At 33.0% G+C, this 19,346-nt stretch overlaps 1 protein-coding gene across 1 annotated transcript; it reads right to left on the reverse strand.

Annotated features, from left to right (window-relative positions):
• Nucleotides 1-6,309: 6,309 nt before the first annotated feature.
• Nucleotides 6,310-17,689, reverse strand: LOC21391175. Its single transcript, XM_024168610.1, has 11 exons — nt 17,189-17,689; nt 15,545-15,647; nt 15,243-15,256; nt 10,149-10,367; nt 8,788-8,859; nt 8,597-8,683; nt 8,345-8,383; nt 7,623-7,727; nt 7,282-7,447; nt 6,709-6,818; nt 6,310-6,548 (listed from the first exon to the last, which is right to left on the reverse strand). Exons 1-11 carry the CDS (start codon nt 17,447-17,449, stop codon nt 6,459-6,461), a joined length of 1,266 nt encoding a protein of 421 aa, XP_024024378.1. The 5' UTR covers nt 17,450-17,689; the 3' UTR covers nt 6,310-6,458.
• Nucleotides 17,690-19,346: the final 1,657 nt, after the last annotated feature.

Here is a 19,346-nt window from a genome sequence, read left to right on the forward strand (position 1 = left end):
GAAGCAGCTGAGTGTTTGGTAAATTGTAATTATAGTAGCTGTGCTGGTTCCAAAATCAGTATAATAGCGTTTGGTAAATTTTGAGATGGAATTGCTGTGGGTATGTAAAATGACCAAAATAGACATGATATGAAATTTAAATATATATAGGCCCCGTTCACTTCGCTGATTCGAGTTTAGAATTTGAGTTTTTCTACAGTAAAAAGCTCTCACAAACAATCACATCTAACTTTTTTGCTACAGTAAAAAGCTCTCACATAAAATCACATCTCAACTCAAATTTTAAACTCGAATCAACGAAGTGAACGAGGCCCAAGTGACTTCCAACTATAGCCAATTCTACATTCTCATGGTAATCCCGTCTTTTTCATGTCATAACCAAAAACTTCAACTTCCACAAAACTTACGGAACTCTTTAAAGATCCCGACAACATATACGTATAAATGCACAAAAAAAAAATCGCAGAATTACGTGAAAAAAATCAAAAACCTATAAGAACATGTCTTTCAAACACATCAAATTCAACAATATTTTTCATAGAACTCATAAAAATAATAAATTGAAAAAAAAAAAAAAAAAGAATACTGAAGACGAGGTTTACCTGGCTCGGCGTCACTTTCAAGACAAATGCGGCAACAAGGAACCGAACCAGACTCAACGTCTTCAACCGTAATCTCGGTCGAGCTTCCTGGTGAAGAATCGGCCTTGTTCTGCAACAAAGGGTCCGAGTCACCTGGGTCTTGCGAACTCACTGACTCTAGCTGAACTTCCCCTTTCATTGATCCCAAATCTAACACGAAACTCAAGTGATTAAGATCAAATCCTTCTAAACCCTAGATTGTTGCATCTTAACTACGATCGAGTATCGAAATTAATCAACACAAAAATCTTGGCAAAAAAACCGAGAGTAAAAATGGAACAAAAAGAAAATCTCAGATAATCTGGTTGTTTCTAGACGATCAAATTGACTTCTTCGAATTCATTACAAAATGATTATGCCAAGTAAAATTAAGTACCTGGATTGTCGCAGGAAAATTCTGAGAGAAAAAAGTTGTGAGTTTTTGGGTTTTGAGAAACTGAGAATTGCGGAGAGGAGAGGAGAAGAGATTTTTTTTTTTTTTTAAATGAGAGAAAAAAATGCTCTTATCTATTAGGCACGGCACGCACGATGATGAGTCCATCGTTACTCCGATTGCATGTCCATGGTGGGGCCTTGGATACTTTCTTTTTTTTTTTTTTTTTTTGGCTTGTGAGTTTTGGGACATGCAATATTTTAGTTTATAAATTTAAAATCATAATTTATAATTTTAATTTTTAAAATTTAAATTACTTTAAAAAAAATATTATAGAGAATTAAAAATTATAATTTAAAATTAGAGATAAACTTTTAAAATAAATATCTCATAAAACTTTTCAGAGGAAATAACATATTTTTAGAAAATAATTGACAGCAGATTTTAAAACTCTTTTAAATAAATAGAGTTTATAACGTAAATATTTTATCAAGAATCAGAAAATAAAATTTTGCATGTAAATTTTCTTTTTATGACTAGTAAAAAAAATAACGTAAATTATTTTTTACCAATCATATATATTCCTCAATCTTTTCATATATTTGAAATCTTTGATAACTTAGGTAGTCTAGCATATTCACATTGCCACTACATGAGAGAATTCTCATATAATAACCTTGATAGATGTGCTTGGAAGAAATTCAAAGATTACTAGATGAAAGAAGTGAAAAATTAAACAACTGAGATATCTACTAGTCACTCATATGAATCCGAAATAGAAAATGAAGTACACAATAGATCAGATCTTGAATTCCATTTAAAGATATTTCAATATAGGAACAAGTTCCTTCATTTAGAACATTGACATCCTAAAACAGTTTAATTGAAGTGAATTGGGTGGTTAACTAATAGATTGAACAATATAAAAACACTCGTTCTATGAAGAAGAGAGGATTCTAATACCGCTCTACACCATAGTTCTCTACAGTGATGAAAGCCAATTATATTGAACTTTCAGCTTGTTTCGTGTGAATTTGTTGGTAAAAGACTTGTTTAGTTTCAATTTTGACTTATAGAGTAAGGTAATCATCTTCTGGAGTATTGTTTTCAAACTGTGACACTCGATTAATTTGCATCTACTGGGCAAGTGTGAATATTTTCCCAAGCTAAAACCCAAAACAAAAAAAAAATAACACTCAATTCATCTTATGTGTGTTTTGTACACACAAATCCATGAAACATCCACAATAATTAATTCGAAACTGAAACACACCAAGAGTGAAAGCTCAAAACTCTACACAAGATTTGCATGCCATGCAAGAACTTCAAATTAGAGTTCCGAGCTTAATTACCATTTTTTCTGTAAGGGCTCACGCAGTCACCTCGGCAAAAACACTTAAACGAACTTGCTCACTCCTGCACAATCAGAATTGCATTCTTCAAAACTCCAATATCGAACAGAAACTCGCAGACCTATTCCAGCTTCTACAACACAGTACTGCCCCTAAAATCCATTGACAGAAACCATGCAAATCCGAACTCTCGAAGCGTCGCTCAATTAATCTGCAAAAGAACAAAACCAAGAGAGAGAAAACCCCTAGAAATCAAGCTTCGATCACGATCAGAAACATAGTGAATGATCTACAGAGAGAAAAAGCATGCGAGAGCAAAAACATCACGATGAATTTTTGAAACCTATACAGATACAAGCATAAAAGCAGATTGATAAAGCCTCCAAATTGAGAAGAATGAGAGAGTGCTCGAGAAGAGTACCTCACCAGAGCGATCCCGACGATATTTCCCGGAGAAGACAACTTTCTCTCTCTTCTCTTTTTTCTTTCTTTTTTTTGGTACAGAGAAAGAGAAAGCGAAAGAGGGAGACTGGCCAACGGAGAACGGAGAGCAGAGACCGGAGAGAGGAGCGAGACAAGAGGGAGAGAACAGAGAGCAGAGCGAAAGAGGAGAGAGAACAGAGTGATGAGGAATATGGGTATATGGAGATTTTTTTATTTCAACGAGGGTAAAATGGGGAGTAGAAAATTTTCATTAATGAGAAGAGAGGAGATTCCCGCACAAGTTAAAATCAGAAGCACCTAAAAGGCTGCTTCTGATTTTAAGGTGAAATGAGCTTCAGATTTTTGAATAAGCTACGGTTTTGCTTCTTACCAAACAGTCCAAATGACTTTAGCTAGGTGAAGAAGCGCTTTTAGGTTCTCAAAATCAATACCAAACTGAGCCTTAGTATATTCTCCTTTTAGAAGTAATAATCTGTTAAATGGCTTAAAATGAGTCCTTGATAGAAGAAAACAAAACCAAAGTAATCTCTATATATAATGACAATCGGGCCCGTTTAGTTCGCTGATTCGAGTTTTTAATTCGAATTGAGATGTGATTTTATGTGAGAGCTTTTTACTGTAACAAAAAAATTAGATGTGATTGTTTGTGAGAGTTTTTTACTGTAGCCAAACTCGAATTCTAAACTCGAATCAGCGAAATAAACGGGGCCGAAGTACATGGCATAATGTTTAGTTCATTGAGATTCAATTAAAAGATTGTCAATCCATATATAATCCTTCCTCTCCAACACTTATTAATCGTGTTGATGTCAATAAAATTAGATATAATGTCAGGTTTGCCCCTAACTACGCTAGAATTATTTCTAATCTTATTTGAATGCAACAACATTCATGTCCAATTTTGTAATTTCGAAGAATACAAGATTGAACAATGTATTTGACTTGAATCCAGAGGAGGGTTTTAAAATTCTTTCAACATAAAAATGAGCAAAAAAAAAAAAAAAAAAAAAAATTCATGGAAACTTATTTAATTGGTGGTTAACTACCGTAGTAAAGGTTTTTTAGTGACTAGAAAAACTCGTACTTACTATTCAATACCAACGCACTTGACCTATAGCTTGTCTCTCAATCATACACACCCATTAGATTGAGCGTTTTAGACATGTAGCAAAATCTCATTGAAGTTAAACATAGCAAAATTTTCCAAATATTGTAAAAAATAGCAAAAAGTAATATTATTAGAATAATTCTAAGGAGTTAAATTTGAAGTAGAATAATTGTAAATATACGTACATATAATATATATATATATAGGAAATGTCTGTCTAGTTAACCTAGACAAGAGGAGAAAATGTTATTATACTTTATATATATATATATATATAGGAAATGTTTTCCGTCCGACAGGTATTATTTACCTGATTAATCCGGCGGAATCCAGCAAATAGTAGAGGCACTATTTGCTAGATTGAAACGGCAGTTTTATAATTCAGCATAAATCGTGTATATTTACATGTAAAGATGTACAATTAAGTATAAGTCTTGTATATTTACATGTTGTACAATTCATCATATGCCTTGTACAATTTAGCATATAGAAGTTGTACAATTGTAAAGATGTATAAGTTGTATGACAAGTTATACAATTCATCATATATCTTGTATATTTACATACGGTAGTTGTACAATTCAGCATAAATCTTGTATAATGTCTTCCGCCGGATCAGGCAAATAATGTCTGCCGGACGGAAGACATTTCTTATATATATATATATATATGTGTGTGTGTGTGTGTGTTGATCAATTGTGATGCTTATAGTAGTCATGGATGTGTTCTTTTGTGCATTTTCTATACTGAGCATTAAAACACTGCAATACAATAATTTATTATTTATATGCCTTTCGCAACCATCTTTAGCCTTCTCACGGCATTTTATGACTATCTATTGAGGAATATTTTCATAATTATCAACATTGGAGTTGGAGGAGGGAATAAGAAAATTAGGAGCTAGAAATGGAGAGGGAGAGGAAGGAGAATTCGCATGGGCCCCACAAATACATAGGACTAGGATTTCAAGCATACACCTCGAGATTAACAACATCATCACAATACTTGCTCTTAAATTGTTAACATTCGTTTCTCCCTTTTTCTATCTTTTTGTATGTTCAGCAAAAACTCTTAAAAAGTTTCCTTAAAGAAATTTCTCTTAAAAGCAATCCGCACGCATGGATTTTTGTATTGTTTATTTATTATTTGTTATATTATTATTATTACAAATATAGTTGTTCTGAGTCGATGTTGTTTTATTATTCAACCGACATTTAATTATTTAACTAAAGGTGTCTTTTGTATCGAAATTCTGCTCCTGAAAAAAGAAAACGGAAGAAAAAAAAAAGGCCAGATCTTACTCGGTTTCTTTTGAAAGAGCTTCCATAAAATTAACAAGAAATTAATATTTTTATTTATATTTTACCTTTTATTGATCAATAGTAAAAATTAAAAAAAAAAACGCAAATCTCATTAACTATGTTTTGAAAAAAAAAATCTTTTTTAAATCCCGACTTATAAATTTTATGTAAAAATACAATAAAAATATTATATCAAACCTGTCTTTATAATTTGTGTGCCTTTTGGAGTAGAGTTTTGGAGTATATAGAGTATTTTAGATATTTAGTGACTTTTAATGAGTATGGATAATTAGTTTCTTTGGAGTGAAGCTTGTGACACACATATTCAGAATATTTGAATATAAAACGACAGATTCACTTATTACATGAAAACGACACAAAACAACAAGAAGGAAATAAGCGCCAGGATACCTGAAGGAATAGGATGAAACAGCAAGGTTAGCTAGCTAGCAGCCTAACACTAGAGTGCAAGTTTGAGTCAGACCAAATGAGTTGGTCCGAGACCTGCCACTATTAACCCAAATGAAGAGGGGCGAATCAAGATTTTGAACTCAAAAGTTTATTTGAATCGGTCAAACTCGGCCTAAACGCCCTCTTTTTAAAGATTTTTTTAAAAATACCTTATAAAATTCATGACTGAGCTGAACTAGGTCGTCTTCTCCCATTTAAGACTGGGCTGGGCCGGCCTGAACTTTCATTTTTAGGTAGCACGTAAGCAAAAAAACTAAAGAAAAAATAGATAACTTATCTTTGAAAGTGCATAAGTCTGAATTTTTACTCCTTACTCTCGATAAATACCCTTTTATTAGTATAATTATTTGACTAAAAAAGTTATGAATTAATAATAAAAAGTAAAAGTCATGACCCATACACTTTAAAGGATATTTGTCAAGATTACTTGAGACTAAATGATAAGTTTATCTTTCTATTTATCTTTTCTTTTTTTTTCAATTTTTCAAGACATTTTTCAAAACAAAGAAAGCATATTGTTTAATGATCCTTAGTAATGTGATCTCGAGACATATTGGCAGTACCGAAATCCACTTATTAGAGTAATAACAATCACTAATTTAGCTTGATCATTGGGCTTAGAGTTCTCAGCTTGCTAAAGTTGCTTGAATGATATTGTTTTTTAATGAACAAAAATCGAGTCTTTATTTCAAAAGAATATATTATTACTTGAAAATTTTAACCCTAAAGTTTAAGAAATTAGAAACGAGATTAATATCATGTTTTATTCTACCATACACAAGGTACTGTAGTTGGCTCCATAGCTGTGGATACGTCTCTATCGCACATGTCAGAACCAACGGTTACAATTGCTTCACCCTGCAATGTTGTGATTAATTCATGAAATGCCAAACGTTAGAAATATTAAAATATAGACAATTTGTATAGAAACGTTTTCTTATAGACTCATATATATATATATATATATATATATATATATATCCTTAGGCATAAAGAGGTCATGCATAGATAGACCTACCTTTGCAATATTTCTAAGATATGTGGTGGTGTAATTTCCTGTAGGAAATAAAGCTTCAATAAGATCCGCTAAAACAAGTTGTGGTTGTGAAACTGCTCCATTGAACCAATCTGATGACAGGACGAAAAAAAGAAAATTCATATATATGTCAAAAAATTATATGGCTACACATCAAAACATATTAGAAACAATATGGAACACAATTCATGCATTCTACACACCATCTCTTGATAAAAACTATAAAAAAATTATTATTATTAAGTCTCACACTGTTATGTGACAGTTTTAATACACTAACACATATGTGATGATATCATCGCTATGTGTAATGAGTAACATTTTTCATGAACATTGAATTGTCGAGTATATTCAAATAATCAATTATCATGTTATGAAGCAGATAAAGCTTACGAAAATAAAAAGTATCATGATGATATATATCACTAATTCATTTTTTTTTTTCATATCTCTTGTGGTACTAAAGAACGTTGTTCAATTAGTTGGGAGTTATTTTCAAACAAACAAAAAAATTAGTAGGGATTTGAGAGATTTGGCAAATCAAATGTACTTTACCAAGAGTATTTGAGTTGGGAATTCTTTTGTCGTATCTCCATAAGCTTTGGTTCGTTAGGAAAGCAAAACAAGAGTGATCTTCAACGTTTGTGTTTTGGAGAAAGTATGACAAATTGTAGCCAACCGGATCTGAAGTGAATGTTTCATCAATAATCACATCCACGGTCTACAAGGAGATAAAAGAAAATTAAAACACTAATTAAGTCAAGTACATAAAAATTAATTAACACCTAACTAGGAAGTGCTAATTAAGTGAAAGCAAGCCACAATATGCGGAGATTAAGCAAATCCAAATTGATGAATTTATATTAAGCTCTTTGTACATGTTATGGTCAACTTACACAAAGGATGGCATGCAATTGCTCCAAATCATCGGGGCTAGAAATGTTATAGCTAATCTTGTTGATAGAGTCATCAACATTCTCTCCTCCTGCGTCTTCCACATACTTGGTAGAAGCGAAAAGTGAAAGAAGGAAAATTAGTAATAGGATTTAAGACCTGTGGTTATTATTAATAATAAATCTCATTTTTTATCTCTCCTAATTTAGAGGGATTCTTTCATAGAATTTGTCCAATTTATCTGTCATTATTAGAGAAAAGAATATTATCACCGGTGCCTCTTGTACTTTGAGGTCATTTTTAGTTTACCCCTAAGCTTTAAAAACTCTCTTTACCACTTGAATTTTGAATTGCTCACACTTAATCATTTTTTGTTGGAATTTATACAAATAGAAGAAAAGAGAGTTTTGTAGTCGCATGCTCTTTCTGTTTGAATACTTGTTAAAAGAAAAAGATAAAAACTACATGACCAACACTTAAACCATATTTTTTCAATCTGATTTTAACAAAAATTCTTACAAAAAGGCTTAATTAAGACTAATCCAAAATTTTTACGGAGCAAATCGAGAATTTTTCAAAATTTAAAAGGCAAACTGTAAATGACTTTAAAATTTATGGGCATCAATGATAATAATCCTTAATAAAAGAAACCAAACGAAAATGATAAAATGGTTATTTTGATTAGCTTTCACATTCAAAATATATTTTTGAACAATTTTAGTACCTTTAACTTGTATGTTTCTTTTGCAAAAGACCATGCACCCTGCAGCAAAGAGAAATCTGAGCAGTAAGTAAACAAAAACTAATCTAACTTACATGTAACAATATGACACAGACAAGTAAAACAGAATGGTGATAAACCAAAGTAAGAATTACTATTCATGTTGTATGACAAAGAAAAAAAAATTGAATTAATTTGTCAAAGAAGATATGTTGATCTTTATATATGCCCCTAGCTAAGAGTTGTTTTTTTTACATTGCTAAAATCCATCCAAGCGACAATAGGTTTGAATGATGCCCTGCCCGAAGATGCCTTAGTCAAGCATAGATAATTCTGTTTAACCTGCAACAGAAACATTATTATTTTATACAAAACTTGACATATATATATATATATGTATGTATGTATGTATGTATATATAAATTAAGGAACATGTTCATACGTACAGCACTGTATACTCGATTGGCTCTATCTTCAAGGTTTGCAAAACTTCCCAGAAACTTGATCCATTCCGCTCTCTATCAAATTATTCCGAGAAAAAGATTATCGTAATAATAATTATAAAAAAAAAAAAAAAAAACACCTTCTATACCCATGCATAAACAATATTTGTAATCATCAAGTTTTTATATGCACCTGAAAAGAGAATATATACATACACACATATGTATACATTAGAATTAGACGTGATAGTGACATTTTCAAATCTAAAGAAGAATTTTGTTAACTCTGAATTATCAATGAATTGGAAAACAGAGGCTAGATTTTGTACTTCGCTAATACTTTTTTTTTTTTTGCTACTTATTAGAGTTTGAGGAGGGAGATGAGAAGAAAATCAGGGGAGAAAAATTGCACTGAGTTTGAGGAGGAAGATGAGAAGAAAAGTAGGAGAGAAAAATTACACTTTATAAAGTATTTAACTTTCATCTTAAAATAAAATTTTTAAGATAGAAGTCTGATACCTTATAAAGTGCAATTCTTCTCCCTCACTTCTCTCCTCAAACTCTAATATAGTATCAGAGCCAATTACTCAAACGAGCTGGATCGATTCATCAAAATAAAATTGATGACTCCTAACGGAGCACCATCTTACGGGGGCGTGTTAAAGGTAAAATGCTCGAGTCTCATATTGTCTAAATACAAACTTAATCACAGCTATATAAGGATATTAGACCACCTCACTTAAACATGTTAACCTTTTAAGATGGAAACTAAATACCTTATAAAATGTAATACTTTGTTCATTTACTTCTCTTCTCACACTCTAATATTACTGAGCTAACAATTACTTAAGCTCTACATATTCCCTGCAAATAAAATTCAGATTGTACGTAACCACAAAAATCAAAAAGTTAATTTCTTTTGAACTCAATTATCAATGCCAGGCAAATCAATAATTATTTTGTTCTTTACAGTAAGATTGTAAGAAATTAAATATGGTTTGTTTAGCAAGTCAAATAACTATATATAAAGCCTGCATATATATATATATATATATAGACACACACACTAACTATATATAATGCAAGCAGCAAGAGTACTAGCGGTACCATGCATTTAAAAAAGGGCAAATAAGTCCACTTCACATTACAATATATATGTAACACAATTTATTACCATGTGTCAAGTCAAATACACAAGATATATATATATATATATAGATATATAGAAATAGGGACAGTCCGCTTTTCTATTAGTAGTATTAGTTTTTAAATATTAAATGTGATAAAAATTAAATTAGATTAAAAAAGTATATAGAACATATAATTTTTAATATAAATTTAATATTAGATAATCTGATCATTACCTGCAAAGGGGTAGTCTCTCCGGAAGGAACAAATGATGCGAAATTGCAAGCTTGTGACTGGTCAGTGTCGCTAATAAAGTGAGCTGCAAATTGTGAAAGTTGTTGTGGATCACTTCCATTAATCACTTGGATTTCTCCACTTTCATACAATTTCTTTACGCATTGAGACGCCACCAATTCTGAAGTAATGCCCTTTAGGCTCCCCAGTAGCCCTAGTAACTGTATTAATTTGTTGAATATAAGTAATTAAACATACGTATAATATTGCATATAATTAATGGGGTTGGACCTAGAGATGCAACAATGGGTCGGGACCCGTGGGCTAGCCCAGACTCATTCTGACATAGTGACGAGCCGGGCTAGCACGGTCCCGGCCTATCACTATTCAAGGCACGGCCAACCCATAAATATTAATGGGCTGGGCCAACATGGGTCGGCCCGGCACGATCCATGAAAAAGCATGGGTCAGGCTGGGCTTAGGCCGGCCCGTCTAGGCCCACAATGGGCCGGCTCAGCGGGCCCGTCTAAGCCCACAATGGGCCGGCCCGTCTAGGCCCACAATGAGCCGGCCCATCAGAGCTCGTCTAGGCCTATAATGAGTGATGAAAACGTTGAAATGTTAAAATCTTCCTTGAGAATTCATTCACAGATGAACATTACTCAGTATAGTCTTCTGTAGTAAAAGGCCTCACACATCACATCATAACAATTTTATTTCTTGCTGATAGGCGTGTTTTATTTCTGAGAAGCAAAGTTGGTACTGTAAGTCATGGATTATCACATCAAAATATTATACATTTAATATATATATATATAATTATTATTATTTTGTGTGAGATAGAGATGCAAGAACGGGCCGGGCTGGCCCAAAGGCCGGGCCGGCCCATATACGAATTACCTCGGCCCAGCCCAGCCCACGAGCCAACTTTACGTCGGCTAGGCTGGGTCGTGCCGTGGGCCAGGATGGGCCGTGCCGTGGGTCTTGAATGGGCTGGCTCATATTGGTCCATTATGGGTTTAGATGGGCTGGCTCATTCAAGACCTATCTTGGCCCATCTAAACATGCAATTTTAATTTTTTAATTTTTTTTAATTTTTGAATTTTTAAACAAGTTAACAAATATAAAAGTTTGAATAGTCAACGGGAATATGAAAAGATATATTTTATTTACGATTGCCTCATTAAAAACCTTTCTAAGGAAAACCCAGTGGGACAAAATCTTGGTAAGAAAAAAAGAGTACAATCAGGATAATTATACATAAGATGTTTACAAAATTACTAAAACAAAGAAAAAACATAAAAAAAAAAGATGTTGTTCGTAATTACAATGTATTACTCCCAGTGGGAGTATCAGAAATGTCCAAATTTTCAAAGTCATCAACCCAATCATCTTTAACTTGTTGGCTTCTTCTGCGAGCGCCTCCTAATCTTTGACTCACATTACTGTCTCCAGAATATCATCACTCAAGCGTGCATGTTGTTCATCAAGTACTCTACCACTGCAACTAAATACTTGTTCACTTGCAACTGTGGACACTGGTATGGTTAGTATATCACGTGCCATTCTAGAGAGCACAGGAAAAGTTCTTGAATGTGATCTTCAAAATGACAAAATATCAAACTTATTAAAATCATGGCCACCACCTTGCTCATTGAAAATGAATGTCGCAAAATTTGTTTCCAAATAGTTTTCCAATTCACTACGTGTTGAAGATGTGGATGACGCACCGAAACCAAATCCAGTGTAGCTAATCATACTTTCCCATGAAGAACCATGTGGTACAGATGTAGTACTCGCTAAAGGTGTACGACACATTGTTTGGCCTCCTCCATATTTTTCATTATATGCAGAAATAAAGTGTTAACTTTTACTTGCACATTTTGAATGGTTATGATGTCAGAATGCACCTTCAGTTTTTCCCTTATACCCTTAAGCAAATTTTCAGCACCAGCTAATTTAACTATTGGATCCAATACAGTGGCTACGCAATACAAAGGTGGAACACACTCTCAATATTTTTTAAATTTGTATTCCATGAACTCAATAGATTCCCTAAACATGTCAAAATCTCTATGCATATCAAAGGTTGCAGCAATGTCGTACAATTTATGTAATGCATGGGGAGAGGTGGGATAGTACACACCTGAGAGTTGGAGAGAGACTTCATAAAAAAACCTTCAAGAAATTGTAGAAACATGAAGCAATTTGCCAATCAATTTCTTGAAGCGGCTCAGTTGGATTCTTCAAGTTGTAATACGTGGTTATAACTTCTTTGTATGGTAGGCATGCGTTTAGCATCAAATAGGTTGAATTCCATCGGTGTCTCACGTCAGTAGAAAGTTTTCTGGGTTTCATGCTTGCTCTCTTGCAAGGTTTAGCAAATTCTTCAATTCAAGAGCCAGAACTTGCTATATAACCCAAGGTCGTTCGAATATTTTTCAAATAACCTTGAAAAAATTTCATGTCATCTTGAACACACAAGTTAATAATATGACAAGCACATCTTTGGTGAAAAAGTGTTCCGCCATGTTGTGGTTTCAAAGTTGTCTTGAAAAGGTTAATCGCAGCTATTAGCAGATACATTGTCAAATGTGATGCTCAAAACCTTTTCTTTAATGCCATAAAAATCAAAAACTTCCATGATGACATCATGAATGGCCTTGGCATCATGTGGATAAGGCATTGATCGAAAAGTAATTAACCTTTTTTGAAAAGACCAATCTTTATCCACATAATGTGTCGTTACACAAATATAACTAGTTTTGGTGCGACCTTCCCACAAATCAGATGTGCATGCAACAAATGCAGTGAATGAACTAAATTCATTGACTAAATTTCCCTCATTGAATGAAGAACTTTCATAGTGTCAGCTCTTGTGGTAGTTCTTGAAACATGCTTACATTCAAAATGCTTATAATCCACAATATAAGTGTATTTCAAGAACTACCACAAGAGCTGACACTATGAAAGTTTTTCATTCAATGAGAGAAAATTTAGTTAATGAATTTAGTTCATTCACTGCATATGTTGCATGCACATCTGATTTGTGGGAAGGTTGCACCAAAACTAGTTATATCTGTGTAACGGCATATTATGTGGATAAAGATTGGTCTTTTCAAAAAAGATTAATTGCTTTTCGATCAGTGCCAATTCCACATGATGCCAAGGCCATTCATGATGTCATCATGGAAGTTTTTGATTTTTATGGCATTAAAGAAAAGGTTTTGAGCATCACATTTGACAATGCATCTACTAATACTGCTGCGATTAACCTTTTCAAGACAACTTTGAAACCACAACATGGCGGAACACTTTTTCACCAAAGATGTGCTTGTCATATTATTAACTTGTGTGTTCAAGATGACATGAAATTTTTTCAAGGTTATTTGAAAAATATTCGAACGACCTTGGGTTATATAGCAAGTTCTGGCTCTTGAATTGAAGAATTTGCTAAACCTTGCAAGAGAGCAAGCATGAAACCCAGAAAACTTTCTACTGACGTGAGACACCGATGGAATTCAACCTATTTGATGCTAAACGCATGCCTACCATACAAAGAAGTTATAACCACGTATTACAACTTGAAGAATCCAACTGAGCCGCTTCAAGAAATTGATTGGCAAATTGCTTCATGTTTCTACAATTTCTTGAAGGTTTTTTTATGAAGTCTCTCTCCAACTCTCAGGTGTGTACTATCCCACCTCTCCCCATGCATTACATAAATTGTACGACATTGCTGCAACCTTTGATATGCATAGAGATTTTGACATGTTTAGGGAATCTATTGAGTTCATGGAATACAAATTTAAAAAATATTGGGAGTGTGTTCCACCTTTGTATTGCGTAGCCGCTGTATTGGATCCAAGAGTTAAATTAGCTTGTGTTGAATATTTGCTTAAGGGTATATGAGAAAAACTGAAGGTGCATTCTGACATCATAGTCATTCAAAATGTGCAAGTAAAAGTTAACACTTTATTTACTGCATGTAATGAAAAATATGGAGGAGGCCAAACAATGTCCCCTACACCTTTAGCGAGTACTACATCTACACCACATGGTTCTTCATGGGAAAGTATGATTAGCTATCTTCAATGAGCAAGGTGGTGGTCATGATTTCAATAAGTTTGATATTTTGTCATTTTGGAGATCACAGTCAAGAACTTTTCTTGTGCTCTCTAGAATGGCACGTGATATACTAACCATACTAGTGTCCACAGTTGCAAGTGAACAACTATTTAGTTGCAGTGGTAGAGTACTTGATGAATGGCATGTACACTTGAGTGACGATATTTTGGAGGCAGTAATGTGCGTCAAAGATTGGAAGGACGCTCGCAGAAGAAGCCAACAAGTTCAAGATGATTGTGTTGATGACTTTGAAATTTTGGACATTTATGATACTCCTACTGTGAGTAATACATTGTAATTACGAACAATATCTATTTTTTATGTTTTTTTCTTTGTTTTAGTAATATAATTATCATGATTGTACTATTTTTTCCTTACCAAGGTTTTGTCTCACTGGATTTTTCTTGGAAAGATTTTTAATAAGACAATCGTAAATAAAATATATCTTTTCATATTCCCATTGACTATTCAAACTTTTATATTTGTTAACTTATTTAAAAATTCAAAAATTAAAAATTACATGCTTATATGAGTTGGCTCATCTATACCCATGATGGGCCAATATAGGCCTTGAATGGGCCAGCCCATCTAAACCCATGATAGGTCAATATGGGCCAGCCCATTCAAGACCCACGGCACGGCCCATTTTGGCCCACGGCACAACTCAACCTAGCCCACGGCACGGCTCAACCTGACCCACGTAAAGTTGGCCCGTGAGTTGAGTTGGGCCAAGGTAATTCGTATATAGACCGGCTCAGCCCGACCCACATAATTTGTGGGGCGGGCTGGGCTGGCCCGTTGTTGCATCTCTAGTTGGACCATATCATATTTTTATGTAGTATTAATCATTAGATATTTGGAAAATCTTGGTACATTTGAAAAGAAAAACACAGAAGACGGAAAAAAATGTATAATTTTGTAGAAATTAAGTTCAAGAAAGTCAACTTACAGAAATCCGTAGTTCTCACCTCAAAATAGGAAACTGAAATTTCATTCCAAAAAGAAAGGGAAAAAAAATCATGGGTCAAAGTTAGAACATTAAGCTAAACCAAAAAGAACATAAATATAACATGATTTAATGAGTAACACTTTGTTAATTCTACAATTTGAATCACATATTTGTCACGATTTTTATGCAAGGTATCTAATCAATATATATGGTTTTGAAAATCACTTTTGTTTCTCTTCCGTTTAATTGTAAGTGTATTTAAGGTACATACATATTCACATATACAAATCTACATATCGATGTATTATATATATTATATACCTGGAAAGTTATTTGTATCGACCGAATAGTTTGATAATGGGATGACAAATGATTTGATCCTTGTAGTGCAATATTTTGTTCTTGTCGCCATCCTCGAATCACTCTGTAAATTTTAATATGTGGAAAGAAAGTTGAGAATAAAATTACAAGGGTAGTCAGATGAAGTTCCACTTTTGCCAAAAGAACACATTTTGTTTAGTAGTTAAGAAGTTTTCAGCTAAATAGTTTTCTTTGGTTAATGTGACCCAAAAAAAAAAAAAAAAAAAAAGAACTGAACAAATTTCTCCTCAAAAGACAAGGATACGTCTACTTATGTAAAAGTAAAACACATCTCTCATGACTTTTTTTAGTAATAGTGGAGCTCACTTCGTGTAAAAGATATAAAGAATATAAACCTATGTTGAAAATAAGAGAAAATAACATTTTTATCCACATAGTGAAAGATTAACGTTTTTAATTATAAATAATAACGATAATAATCTCCATTTAAGGTTTGGTTTCTAAAATCGACTGCTTTTGTGTGGACAGTGCCAGTGGGCATGCTCTGTTCTGAACACTGGGCCTTGTTCCTAGTTTCTAACGGGCCATGATTGAAGAATCCATGGACCAGAAGGTCCATAGAGACCAATTCAGACTACTAAAAAGAAAATGCTCACATAAATAAATGATAAATGATTTATGGCTGTATATTTGTTGAATTAATCTCACTGCTACCTCTTGAACTTTTAACTATCCTATTTAAGCCCTTTTATAAGATTTGTTTATTAAAATCAAATGCAAAAATAAGGAATTAAGTATAAATCTATTTATTTTTAATAGAAATTTAAATAAAAAGACTACCCATTACTTCTTTTTTTTTCTATATATTTTTAACATAATTACAGCAAAAATGATTAAGTAAATTCAAAGTTTATAAAACAAATGAAGAGTTTTTAAAATTCAAGAGTGACCTTATAATTGAGGAGGCACCAATAATAATAATTCATATTTGTGTTTCCATTAGACTGCAAAGTGAATGTTATATTTTGGCATACCAAATCAATACTTAATATATCCTGAAAATGGCCAACTGACCATTTGTATAGTTGCGTCTCCCTATCCCTATGAGCCCCCTTTCATCAATTGAGCGGCTAATTGTTCATATTAAATAATTCAACCAAAAGTTTTTTCTAATTATCAGTTTCTTCTTTTGGGGCTAGTGGAGTCTTACTCTCAAATTTTAACGACGTAAATAAATAAATAAATAAAACCCACAATTTTACTAATTAAGGCTCCGTTTATTTCACCAATTCGACTTTAAAATTTGAATTTGCTACGGTAAAAAGCTATCAAAAATAGTTACATTTAATTTTTTTACTACAGTAAAAAGTTTTCACATAAAGTCACATCTCAACTCGAATCAATAAACTAAACGGGCCCTAAAACTAATTTAGCCAAAGGAAATTAATCTCTCAAGCAACTAAAGTTAGATTCCCTCTCAATATTCGTAATGTATCTTTATATATACATGATATTTGTAAACTCACAAAATAATCTTATGTAAGATGACATGGTACAGACAACATAAAATGGGGAAGTTGAGGAATATAATACATACATACATACATACATATAATATATATATATATATATATAAAAGAGTACCTGAATAAGTAGATAGCTCTTTCCATCAACGACATTCTTTATGACTTTGAAGGTCTGGCCATAGTATATATGAAAGTTGGAAGCATCTTCCACCTTTGAAATAGTTCCCACTTTCACAGGCGCCGTCGCAGCACTCGCACCTCCAAAACCCCCACAGCTCATTAACGACACCCAAACCACATTCCACAAAAACATCAACAACAAGATGTTCACATTAGAATTCCATTTCCAACCACTAGAACAATAGTAAGGCCAAACCATTATTATTTCCTTGGAGAAACAAACAAATAACCAAACCCCTTCTAGTGGTACTAAATAATATGCTAATATTATACAGATATATAGCTCTCTATATTAGCTAGCCAAAGCTTTCACCATTTTATGTATATGGTACTAATTATTAGTTGAGACTTGAGAGAGAGAGAGAGAGAGAGAGAGAGAGATGAAGAGATTATTGCAGCTTTATATGGGTGGCTTTTGAGAGAGGGGATTGGAGGAAACCATTTGTTTAATTGGGTTAAGAAGAACAGTAAGATGGCCCGTGAACCCACTTTGTTTTGCTGCCTATATATGTTTGTCATCTTCTTTCCGTCACTTTGCTGCGTGTTCTTAAATTGTTACCTTTTTTATCCCCAAAGTTATATGCTTTCATATGCTGTGCACCACAACTACTCCGCCACTACCAACCGGTCAGATAAAAGGGGCATTCTATTGTGGGGACATCCTAATATAGGTCATTGATTGTGACTGCAAAACTTAAATTAGATGATTAGATATTATGTGAGACTGGATACTATAAGATGATTTTTTTTTTTTTTTTTTGAATAATACACTTGTGTATAAACATTTTTGCTCGATTTTGATTGTACGGTTTAGATCAATAAACCTATCAGTAAGCTGCCACTAGTGTACAATCTTCCTAATATTCAAAAAAAAAAAAAGAAAAAATAATTATTAGAAAAGGAAACTTGGGAAATCCTTGTGAGGTTTTATTTTTAGGTACGTGTTTTTTGTTTTATTTATTTATTATTATTATTATTATTTGTAATTAGGTTTTAGATACATTTAATGGTATTTTATATAATTGTCCGTATCCAGCTGTTGGTTTCACAAGCTGTAACCGGATATTCTTCAGGGTCGAACAAAACCGTGACTCTACGTTGCTTTCAAAAAGAAAGTTATGTGAGATATTGGACCCTCAAGTCCCAACCATATCGATTATCAAGATCTCCTTTGCCCCTTCTAGATTAAGATCACGTGAAGGTCTATAAAGTCTTGGCCATCACTATAATAGAAAATGAAGATTTTGAAAAAAAAAAGTCCGTTATGCAGTTTCTTTAATTAGATCTGGTCGAGAAAATGTTGTATCAATAACATGAGTGAAGAATCCTCTCAAGGCACGGTTAAATAAGCTCGAGCTTGCGTCTAGGCAAGCTCACGAATTTGATGAACTCAAGTTCATGAGCTCGCATGACGATTCAAATGAGCTTGCATGTTAGTGAGCTAGAGCTTGAGCTCAAGCTCGCATCATCGCGAACTCACGTCAAGATGAGCATGCAAGATGTACAAGATCACTTGTGGACGTTTAGTTCATGGATTTAGAACTATTCTAAGTTTACGTATTTTTTCTGTAAGAGAAAATACTGTAACGAGCCACGAACCATGACACAAATCTTTATACCAAAAAGAAAGTCCATATTAGAATATAAGTGTAACAAAGAGGAGATGCTTCCTTAAAATTCGGAACCAATTGTCTTAATATGCAAAACGTTTGTTTGTCTAGGTATCTTGGGCATAACAAATAACGTGATTCAATGATTAAAAAATTAAAAATTATATGTGACTCATTTTAAAAAGGCAGTTCATAGAATATATAGGGAGTGTCAATTCGAACCGAATTCTAGAGTTACATTAATCTCCAATACATAATATTAAGGGTTAATTTTATAAGCAGTCTATGAGGTTTACCTTCAATCTCAATTTTTAAAATGTCTAATAATTGGTCACTGAAGTATTTTTAAAATGTCTAATAATTGGTCATTGAAGTTTTACTTTGCTTCAGTTATAATCATTCTGTTAGTTAGGTGTTAAACATTTGATGGAATTTGTGAAAATTAAGTACCAAAATTAAGATCATTCAAAGTTCAGACTTAAACAA

Source organism: Morus notabilis, unplaced genomic scaffold, assembly GCF_000414095.1.
Source record: "Morus notabilis unplaced genomic scaffold, ASM41409v2 Scaffold1861, whole genome shotgun sequence".
Taxonomy (NCBI): domain Eukaryota; kingdom Viridiplantae; phylum Streptophyta; class Magnoliopsida; order Rosales; family Moraceae; genus Morus; species Morus notabilis.